General features: G+C 41.4%; 1 protein-coding gene across 1 annotated transcript in view; it reads right to left on the bottom strand.

Annotated features, from left to right (window-relative positions):
- The window catches only part of rbm15 (RNA binding motif protein 15), a 214,785-nt gene extending 203,283 nt beyond the window's left edge, over positions 1–11,502 (bottom strand). Inside the window, exon 1 of the mRNA XM_053318238.1 lies at positions 8,490–11,502. Within this exon, the coding sequence (XP_053174213.1) occupies positions 8,832–11,387 (2,556 nt within the window). The 5' untranslated portion in view covers positions 11,388–11,502 and the 3' untranslated portion in view covers positions 8,490–8,831. The remainder of the gene's footprint in view (positions 1–8,489) is intronic.
- Positions 11,503–12,048: the final 546 nt, after the last annotated feature.

Raw genomic sequence — 12,048 nt, 5'->3', positions numbered from 1 at the left:
TCTTGTTTTCAGCTAGTTTTTTTTTTCTGTGATGATATTATTAGCACATATCCTCAAAGAAATACTTTTCACCCGATCTCTTTGGAAGCCTTTACCTATATCAGTAAACCTGTACTCACACATATGCACTTTGGGCCAAGTTGTGATTATGCTGCATGACATTTCCTCTGACCTGTGACTGCCAGATAGATAACATAATGAGCAACTACTTAATCGCTTCTATGACACAATGTGTAATCTGCTCTATGAAGCCAAAAAATGACAAACAAAACAAAAACAAAAAAGTTTAAAAAAAAAAGCTGCTTCAGTAGTTAAACAGAGAAAAAAAATGTATCTCTTATCCTGACAGCATTATTATAGGCACAGGGGTAGAATGTATGGCATGTATTAGTAGCATTTACTGTAGGTGTGCTCAATTTCAGCAATGCACACTGATATTTTGACACTTATATTTATGTCTTAATTAATATTCTGGATGTTTTTACGTCCCTCAACTACTTCAACATACTTTCACATAAACACATCAATCAAACCTCAGTACATGTAGCTCACGTGGATATATTTAAAAAGAAAAAAAAAACTTTTAAAAAGCATTCAACTTGTTGTCCCACAGAAATGAATGTTTATTTATGAGTGGAACATTTTCAGCTCCTCTTCTCCTTTATACTCATTCATACTTTCATCTATACTACATTTAAACTTCAGACCTGTCCCCATCCCCTTTACTTTATCGCATTAGTTCCTCATTTTCATACCTTTATGTTTTCCTGCAACTGCGGCTCAAGTTTTATGCTTTTGTTTTTTCAAAGCTTTTCAAAATTTACAGTGTGAGTTTATTGTGCTGCTGACCACACTGATGTCGTTGGCTGGAACATTCAATGGCAGTGGGAAATTTCATGGTCTTCAACTGAAATTTATGCTGTTTTTAGCACCTGCACAAAGACTGACCCTTTGTCTCTTTTCACTGGTAACCTTTTTAAATCTTATACATGTCAACTGACAGAGACAACTGACAGTATCTACTTTCAGTGACAGTGCTCACATACCAACTGATACATGCTTGAACTGAACATTTCCACTTAAGTTGAAATTTCAAAGGACATTCCAGCTGCTTTCAGCTCTTCAACTGACATTTTAACTGCTTTCAGTGTCTACAAGTCAATAACGCTTTGAGCTGTTTTCCTACTGACTCACCTCAACTGAACTGACCTGCTTTCAGACTTCTCACTACTCAAACTAAACTGACAGTTCAAACGTTCTCTGTGATTTATCTTCACCTGACTCAAACTCCTTCAGCTTAAAGTGTAGTTTCATAATTTGTCAAGTCTGTTTTAAAACAACAGTCAGGTGTCCATATGAGCACTGAGAGGTTTTCTTTGCTGTTATCATTCCTCCTGTTCATACTCGCTATTAAAATGACCCCTTCAAATGTGCTAAAATCCCCAGTGTATCCACACAGTGATTTTTCCTTGGACAGTGTTCCCCTGTTGAGCCGTGGTGGAAGTATAGTAACAAAAAGAGGGACTTTGGCACTAAAAGGACTGTGACATTCAAAGATATCTACTTGTTTGAATCATTTGAACAACTATAGCTTCATATTAGCTTCAGATGAACTTTTAAATACATGTTTTGCATAGAAAGACTATGGATTTTGTCTGCCATCACTTACATTGTAAGTGCATCACAAAGAGATTGTCTAACAGGAATGTTTGTAGGAAGAATCTGTTTCAGTTTTCATTAGAGCCTCTGACTTAAAACAGACTTGAAAAAATGTGAACGACCTTTAAACTCCAACTTCCACATAACATTTGATAGGCAAATTCACAATTTACCCGTTTACAGTGTTGGCACCTGCAATGTAAGTGTAAGCGTGCACAGTTAAATTTTCCTCAGAAACGGTCTAATTTCTCTTTCCTTTTTTTTTAATCGATATTAAATTTAAACTTCAGTTATAACCTTTTTAAATACCTACAACACACCAGAAACTGCCATTCTCCTTTTGTGGTTCAGTAACATTTAAACAGTTTAACATGCAAATGTTAACGCCAACTTTATCACTTGTGGGCTGTTTTTTGCAAGTACACCCAGATATCTTCCTTTGATTAATGGCTCACTTAATGGCTCACTTGCACACATTTTAACTGCAGTCAAGATACCAGCTCCTGAAAGGAAAAGGCCTGATGGGTCGAGGTTTAAGTATGTTTCCTAAATGTTTTGATCACAGTAGCAGATGAAGAGCTCTGCTGAACTGTGAATATCTGTGTGTGATTAAGTGCATATTGTCAACCTTATGTCTGTAACTCGCTGACCAACTGTGTTACAAAGATGTTTTGCTGATGTTGCTCCTTTTAAATGAACATCCAATGGCGCCCTAACTGGACTGGTACAAAAAAGTTGCCCAGCCTTCACAGTGCCTGCAGGCAGCCAATTAATGGCAATGCAACTTAGATTTACATTGTGTTTATATATGGGAGTCTTATTGCTTGTTGAATCTTATTTTTTATGCAGTAGAAGTTGTGTTTTCGGTGTATTTCTTGTTTTTCACCGCTGTTTGCCTTACAAGGTACTGTGTTGTATCTTTTACTAACTTCCTGTGATGTCAGCCAAAGACACATTAGAAACCTACCTACAACTTGAAGCTTATTACTAGTTTGGACAGTGTATATAACTTAAACCACTATGACCATCCTTTACACAGTCTTCTCCAAGGACAGCTCAACATTCAGTGATGGACATGTTTTGTTGCGCTGCCCTCTTGTGGCAGAGGAAGGCTTCTAATCAAAGAATGCTGTCTCAATTAGTACCAAATTATTCCCCCTCAACTCACTTTCACAATACTGAGCAAGGCTCTTTGTATTGTTTCAATAATGACAGTCATGCACAAAAGCTCTTTTGGTCTCACGAGTTGCATTCACCACCAGTATGCTTCTGCAACTGAGAGCCACTGAATATTTTGTACCATAAATCTTTTATGAGAAGTATTTGATGCTTTAAAAGTAGATTTTGGTTTTGGTTTGGTAGATTTTATTTTACTTGTTAGGAATTTGGGTATTTGAATGAATGTTTAAGCAATGTATTGAAATAACTTTTTTGTCCCTCTTGGTTAAGTTTCAAACTCAATTGAAAAGTTCTGTTTGATCCTATATTTTTGTTGAAGCAAATGCATTTATGGGAGAAGCACTGTTTTGTCACTACTCTGGCTCATGGATTTGTTAACTGATCGAGTTTAGTAAAATATGCTTAACCAATCATAGATATCTTGTTCCAAGACCTTAGAGTTCATTTTTAAGCCTTGTAACAGTGCGCTGTCAGCTGTAATAAACTGACGTGTGACTCAATCTGTTTTTGTGTGATTCAGAAAATTCAGAGAAATACACACACCCACTTCAATCTTAAAAAACAAACACTCACAAGCTGCAACATTTTCAAAATATTTTATTTACACATCATTTGAACATACTGATGTGAATATGAATATAACTTTCATCTTGGAGGTTTAGACCTGACAAATACTGCTTATATCTAATGTAATTATAGATTGCCAATGGACTGTTGATCAAAGCAAACAGGTTACTCACAGCAGACGACACCTGATGGCGTATTTATTGGCCTGAAAACAAAGTGACGCGCCAGCTGCTGTCCAGTGGAAGTCTATAAAGGAAACATAAACACGTTTTAGTCTTGACAGCGTTGAATATGTTTAATGTGCAAGCAGAAAAGTGCCTGTAAGTGCAAATTAACTCTAGAAATGAAAATGCTGATCAATGTTAAAATACATCCAATTGATTTGCACTTAAATCAGCATGAATTCAAGTGTCAAATGTGTATTTTTATATCTTACTGTATAGCTTATTTTTTTATAGCTTATGTACTACAATATGTGTGATGAACTGAGGTTGTACAATGCCATATTGTCCACCTGAAGTAGATAACCATTTGTCTTATTAACACTGATGGCACAAAATTATAATACAGCAACCTTTATGAAAGATTATAGGCAACAGTCCTAATTTGAAAACTGGTGACTGGAGTAGTGAGAATCTTAAAAATGAACTTCATGAATTATTTTAGTTTCTGTATAATTAGGCAAATTGATGTCATAGTAAGTCAATTTAACTTTTCAAATGTGTTAAATTTTAAAATTCATTGTTATATCATGGTTTCCTTGACACTGTTTATCAAGACAAATTCTGACCTACACACAGAATGCAGACTGTAAATCAGTGACTACAGTAATAATTTTTCTGTGTCTTAAAATGTAAATCTCTGCTTTAACTCAGCATCACATGGCTGCTCCCGTAGTTTTCGATGAGTCGGGCCTCATTAATAAATTGAAAAGTTGCATGTCTCTACATTAAAATCAATTGTTTGACTAATATGGTCATATGCAGCTGCTCGTACAGCTTGACGATGCTGGAAGCAGAGTATAAAGCGTGCTGATGTCAGTCAGGTGCTAGCTGCCAGATTAAACGGTGACGTGGCCACTCATTTGCTGTTTTCACACGCTACATTTTGGTTGCCAATTAGTGGCATGTGATGGATATACAGAATCTACAACAAGGCCTTCTTTAAACCACACAATCACATTTAATTAACCGGAGGTTACCATCTGTAGTCTGTCATCATCATCACCTAATGTGAAACACAATTTGGAACCAGGAGGCTTTTATGTTATTATATTGTCTTTGAATTACATTTTCCCTGGACGACATCACTTTGCATGATGATAGAAATGCTTGAGGCATTAATGAGAAATAATCTAAGAAGGGTCTCTTATAGCAGGATTAATTATCTATGATTAAAAATGGCTTACTGTGTTCAATATAAATGAATTTCAGGCTTGTAAAAGAAGAGTCACTTGAAGCGGTCAGCCGTGAAACAAACTGGGCCTTTTCTTACAGACCACATATTAGATGTGCCTGTACTTTCTGGCTATTCTTGCTATCAGTGACATAATTTTAGTTAAAAGGAATTTATATCTTGTGTGAGGCTGCAAAAACCACCAAATGTGCAGTGTGTTGCTAAACTTATCTTATTCAGGCGGGTTTAACCAGCTGCAGTGGCCTAACTGTAAAAACTCACCTAATTTTAATCTTTAGTCTTTTCTAAGTACTTCAGCCTTTTACATAACTGCAGTTTCACAACATATGTGTGTGTGTGTGCCTAATTTTAACAAAAGCCTCTGCATAAGCATATTATCAAAAAATACATCTATAAATTTAGATATGAGAATGTTCACTATTGGAGTGGGATTATTATACATTTTGTTGCTGGAGACCAAAGGCGCACTTTTGTGGGCAGTAAATTATCTTACATTGGGATTTGTGCAAATTGCCATCAGTGGAATTAAACTCAGTAATGACTTTGGCTGAAAACTGGAGTGTGCCATTTTGCATTTGTTATTGTAAAAACACATGGTGTTGACACTTTATACTTACCACTGCTGCCTAAGCCATCGATACAGACCTGGCAGGCAGCACATGTTCTCCTTACTCACCACTGTGGCGTTTCTAAACAGCAGGTGTACAGTGATACCAGTTCTGCTCCGGGTGTCTGGTGTGCATGAGTGTGATGTGTCTGGCAGGTGACTGTGCTCCGTGGTCCTCAAGATGGCAATGTTTCTCTAGTGAAGTAAGGGGTCCTTCTCAGCACAGAACACAGCATTTGTTTTCATGCTAATATGACTAAGATGGATGGTAATAGGAAATGGAAAAATATCTTTCCTGTGTTAAGTGGCCTTAAATTTATAAAAGGCTGCTGGCAAAATAAACAGGTCTCCTAGAAGAATTTGGGGGAGGGGAGGGGTCCGCAGTGTGGATTCCTTCCAGTGGTGTCAAAAAGGGCAAACAATCTGGCCTGTTCATAATTCACTTCCATGCTGCAGCGGACCTCAGATGATGGTGGAACACAGCTTCAGCACAGCAAACACACGTCTTCACTCGTCTCCACGGTGAGGGTTCAATTAGAGGAGGACACACCGACGCAAAACACAAAGACGGGGGCAAAACAATATTCCTAGCTGAGGTTTGGGCCAATCCTCTTCCCTGAGCCAAACATTAAGTCAAATCAAATCATAACTGGGCAAAGTGTGATAAAGACAAATCAGCCCAGTGGTTCAGCTTGGCCTCTGCATTGAGACAGCTTGAACTGTGGATGCTATGGAAATTTCAGAGAGGTGTCACCCACAATCTCCCGAGCGGAGTGTGTGACGGCCGGTGATGAGATTCCCTCAGCTCCTATTCAGAACCAGGAACAATGCACATGAAAGCTTTAGAGTAATGACCAGGAGAAGACAACAGGATACCGGCACGTGCTGTTGTTTGCTCCGGCCCTCGCCTCCCGAAACTGCACCGCTGTCTGCATCTGCCACTGCGTTTCACACTGCAAACTGGCTGCAAACAGGAGGCAGCAGAGGCTCCTCGATGCTGCTCAGGTGATCACATGCCAACAGGAACAGTTGAGGGTATAACAGGGGATCATGGGGGAGTAATTAATGATGGGCAACTTAGGAGGTCAGAACAGGCCTGTATGCAAACAGTGATCCTCACACGAAACAGAGGGGAGGGGGTCTCTCTTCACTGGTGCTAACAAACTGCAAATTGTCTCCCTTTTCGTGTGCAGAAACAAAATTTCAAGTGAAGTGACAACTCCTTCGAAACACAATAAGGCATGGCAGCTTGTTTCTTCAATTCACTTCCATCGAAGAAACATGTTTCCCTTCAAATGAACAATTTATTGATAATCGGTCACATTAAGTGCCCAAATGCACTTGCAGGTATGTGAACAGCTTCGCACGGGCTCTATGGATTTTCCTTTCCCATGACATCAAAGTGTACATTGCTCAATTTTCCATTAAAAACAGAAGTCATCACAGGTGCAGATGGGCTACACAACTTAAAAGCTGCCTCATCAGAGAGGACTCACAAACACTAGGTTGCCTTCTCCGCAGAGCATTTGGAGCTCTGCTCTCGTCTCCTCAGGAGTCCAACGTTGCAGTGGGTGTGATGTTCACATGTATAACAATTCTCCCACATATTAATGCTTTCAATACATATTAAACCAAACTTAGCAAATAATAATAATTCGGGATGGGTTACTATTGCATGACAAACATACAATGGCATCAATAAAATTCAGTAAGTAGGCCTTGGGAACACATTGGCAGGCATGAGTAAAATAGTCAAATTTAGACCTTTAAACTTTAAATTCAAACATTAACTGTTAAAGTACTAAAACTTTAAAATTACACAGACCTACTTACTGAACAAATATCAGGTTTTTTTGTTTTACTGAATTATCATCATTATTATATTATTATTATTCTTTCAAGACCTACTGGTTTCAGAACAACAAAAAATGAAACAGACTGTCAAATATCAACGCAAACTTCTCTAAGCTTTTTATCCATTTCTACTGTAGTTTTTCATAGATCACATTACACAACCATTTCTAAAGGCAGGGATGCACAAAAAAAAGATGTGAAGTAAAAAATATGAAAAACATGTTAGTATCTGGTTTACTATGCTATGCGTAATGTGTTATGGGCTGTTCCCTGGGCAAAGATCTCACATCTGTTAGTATTCAGCATTCCACATAAAGTTGACAGGACAAATTTAGATTTACCAGTGGACATACACTGAGTTCATTGTCTTGTTTTGCAATTTGGCGCTCCAGTACTGAGGAACACTGATAAAATAAAATAAAAACACTCAAATCAAAACCATGATCGTGAACACCATTTTTAAACAGAATTCACAACATATCTGAAATGTATGAGCTGTTATCCAGACACTTTTCAAATGTTGACCTTCAAAATGTTTTTTTTAAACTTAGAGATTGCACACACAGTGAGGTCCAGGCCAGTATGAGTCTCAATGCAAGTCTATCAAGATTAAAACATGCCACACAACTCATCTCCGGTACACAACACTTATCTCACCATCATCAGGGTGTTTGTTAAATAGAGTGTGCTGTGCAACATGTTTTGACCTTAAAAAATGTTACCAGCAGGGCTCGTTCGCCTAAGAGATTAGATTTTTAACCGCAGTACCAATTCATTCACTACACCGTTTCCAGAAAACTTAAAATTCAAAAGATGTCATGCTCACCTTTATATCCATCCATTAAAAAGTGATTATAGCAGAAATATTATTGCAATGTAATTCAAAGCTTTGGAAAGAGTGTCTTCTAACTCCCCTCTTGTATATACCGGTACATGTGGTAGACACAATAACAACACCTCAGCAATGCAACACAATATAATAGCCTAAAAAAACAAACATGACCTTTTGAAAGGCTTGTAATGTTCAGCTTTTGTTAACACTGTCAGAGAGATGTGGGCTCAGCACTATCATCATTTATAAAGGTCATTATTTGCTGTTTAATTGCAGTGGAGATGTTATTGTGCCCATTCCTTATATTTCTAAAGTTTCTAGTTCTTTTCTCTGTAATAGAGTTGGACAGTTAATATTATAAACCTGAAAATTAACCAAAAAAAGCTGTCTCTTCTGACACGGCACAGAAGTTTATTCCTAAAATGCTCCTCATATTTAACTGTTTTACAGTATTCTGAAGGAATTACTGTCGCTTTATGACTTTGTGAGCCGTTAATATACCCTTTAAAAAAAGATTTCAAAAACACACACCCTTTTTAGTTTTGTAGGAGGGCACCATTTGTCATTTTAGTGGATTACATGGCAACATACAAACACTCAAGAACCATACTAGTGTACCCCATAATGCAGAACACACAGCATGCAATAGTTACTGACATACAGCAGATTTCTTTTTTTTTTTTTTTTACACCATTTGAACTTAGTGTGTTCTGATTTTTAAGATGCTCCACGAACCACAATCATGACCAAATAGTCCTCTTCACTTTTAGCCAGAGCTTTAGCAGAGGAATCTAGGAACTGCTGGGAGAAATCACAAGGAGGGAAAGCATGAAGAACCCCTGTGTTGTCTTTATCTCTGCTCCCTCCCACAGGCAGGCTGATGACTCCAGCTGCTTGTTTTTGGTTGAGGTAGGACACCAAGTTGCGAAGCGGCCGCTGAGTTGAGGCTGCAGGGTCAGACGAAGATGTATCCTCTGTGGTCCCAGGAACTGCCAGCAGGATGGCGTAGCCGCCGGGGCCCGCCACTTTGATGCGCCGGGAGACCTCGTCAAGCTTGGGCTGGTCCAGGCGGAGGCGCTGGGTGATCTTTAGCTCGCTCACCTGTCTCCCCGTTGTGCCGTCAACAAGCAGGTCGCTGGCTACGTTGTGGTCGCCCTCCAGCAGGTGCATGTTGGCCGGGAAGTTGCTGTTCTTCAGCAGCAGCATACCTTGCCAGGCCAAACTGAGTTTGGTGCCGTCCAACTTGGACTGCTGGGCTCCCTTGGAACTGCTCTCAGAGCGCTCTCTCTTGGCCGGCCCTTTGCTACCATCACCTGCTTTACGCTTACGCTCTCCCACTGCTGAAATGCTGCTGCTCGAGGGTGCCTTGTCAGAGAGAGACTGGCTTTTGAGTCTCCGTTCAGTCCCACCTCGTTCAAGGCTGCTGTGACGCTCTCGTGCTGGGGAGGGTCTCTCGCCCCGCAGAGGGCGTTCTGAGTCACTGAAGCGCCCTCCATCTCTGCTGCTACCTCCAGGACTGCCATCTGGAGAGACACGTCTGCGTCTTACTGTCCTCTCTGTGCTATCAGGGGAGTGATCTAGATGGCGTCCGTCCTCCATTACGCGCCGCTTACGAGCAGGCTCTCGTCCCTGCAGCTCTCGTTCCAAAGACCAGGGCTCCCGTGCCCGCCGCTCGCGTTCCAAGTGCTCCAGAGGTTCAAAGGGTGAGGCACGCACCCGCTCACGAATAGCAGGATTGGGCCATTCAGTTCCAGGAAAGAGCTCTCTTTCCCTGAAGTGAAGCGGCGGTGGAGTCCGTTCCCTGACCCTCAGAGGTTCAGGTGTGGCACGGTGGACAAATGACTCAGCCACCATGTCAAACGGCGGTATGGGGAGAGGCTGCAAGAACTGCTGCTGGTAACGATGCTCAGCATCAGCAAAGTCCACTCTAAGTCTTCGTTCTGGACCTCCCAGAGGGAAGCCCCGCATGTGTGTGCATGCTGCTTGTGCAGCATCCAAACTTTCATATTGTATATACGCCCATGTGTCCCCCTTTCTGTAGTCAATGGTCCTTATAGTACCAAAGCGATCAAACTCCCTTGCCAGTGCAGCTAAGGGGACCCAGGGTCCGAGTCCACCCACCCACAGGCGTGTGGTGGGAGTTGCTTTCCCATAACCTATTTTTATGGGGTTGCGGCCCACTATTTTCCCAGACATGCTAAGCTTAGCACGGTGAGCCATGTCAAGATTCTCAAATTTCAGAAATCCATATGTGCTGGTTTGTCCCCGTGTGGGTCTCTTAATGTCCACTTCTGTTATGACTCCAAACCTGTCAAATGCTCTCCTCAGGTCCGCCTCTGTAACAGTTATGTCCAGGTTGCCTAAAAACAACGTCCTGTTGGCTCTTTGGTCATCTTCCGGAGATATAAAATCCTCCTCTCGAAAAGCAGGTCTCTCTGCAATGAAAGCTGGGCGTGCCCTGGCTTCAAACAGGGCAAACTCCCTGTCCCGATCCAGTTCTCTGGGCAGAGGGGGCGGCGGGGGAGGGGGGAGCCGTCCTAAGGCCAGCTGCTGTAGCCGATAGTCTCTGTATCCAAGCCCGGTAGGCGAGAGGGGTCTCTGCAAATGTCTATGGCTTTGAGCTGCACCATACACGTCTCTCTCAACAGGGGAGCGGCTTCTCCTCCTGTTAATGTACACGGTCTCGATTTTGAGCGGCCGGTCGTAGAGCACCAGCCTGCCTCTGGCGTGCTTCGCAGCTCTGGCGTCCTCCGGCTTCCTGAAATTCACGAACGCAATCCGCTCGTCGTTGCTGCGGCTGATCTTGACACTCACATCTCCAAACTTCTTAAATTCATGAAACAGTCCATCCTCTATGTCTTCATCGCTCAGTTGGGTGCCGAGGTCGCTTATTTTGAGTGTTTTGTACTCACTCTCGGCGCTGGGCGGCTGAACACGCTGCTGCTCCCCCCGTGAGGCGCTCCTCGGTGCGGCTAAATCCAGCGTCAGGCTCAGGTTGTGGTTTTTACCGACGGAGCTGGCGGCGGCAGACTGACAGCTATGGTTATTTCCAGCCCGGCTGTGACTGTCGAAATCTCTGTCTCTTTTCTCACCGAGCAAACTCCTTCTCGTCGAGCCTCCGTCGCTTTTGGTCGAGCTATTTCCATTATTACTCCCACTGGAGACGGAAAGAGCCCCCATTTTCTTGCTGGTCGGATGGCATCCTCCCCGGTCTCGAATATCGTCCAAGGCCCGGGAGCGTTTTTTAATCGGCGACCGCTCTTTACCTTTCATTTCAGTCCACACACAGCCACCCTTGGGACGCCTGGGTGTTTTAAGGGCTGCTTCTGCAAATTAGTGCAGAAAATAATTGAGAGGAAAAACGGATTATTCACTGACCCTGCGGCAAAACAACAACAGTCGCCATTTTGTAAAGATTAACGTTCAGTCCCGCCCCTGTGCTCTGATTGGCCAAAAAAGTGGGTGGAAAACTTTAAAGCGCCTGTCAATCATCCACGGAGTCATTTAAATCAAACTATGTTTTTGTATCATAGGGGCTGGACAAAATAACTGGAACATATCATTGGTACTAATCTAAAACAATACACCAACACAAGTCTGTATTGTCACTAGTGTCATCTCCCTGGCAACCAATATTATTCATAGATTATGAGTTTAAAAAGGCGATATTGATTTAAATATTTATTGACTACTGTTTTCATTTGAATGTATTTCATTATGAGAGTTTATTTTATCCTTCCCTTGTGAAGTTGACTTTATCAAATATATTGTATACGCACGAAATGTATAAAATTACCAGATTTTGAGAAATAAGTGCATCTAAAATGTAAAAACTTAATGATGATATTGCAAGGGGATAGGAAATCTTCTATCACCCCAACAACACAATCAACCTAAAACCCACAAGGTGGCAGTATTTGAACTCAAAATGTAC

This window comes from Scomber japonicus, chromosome 4 (genome assembly GCF_027409825.1).
Source record: "Scomber japonicus isolate fScoJap1 chromosome 4, fScoJap1.pri, whole genome shotgun sequence".
In the NCBI taxonomy this organism is placed as follows: Eukaryota; Metazoa; Chordata; class Actinopteri; order Scombriformes; family Scombridae; genus Scomber; species Scomber japonicus.
This window is presented reverse-complemented; position numbering and strand designations above follow the sequence as displayed.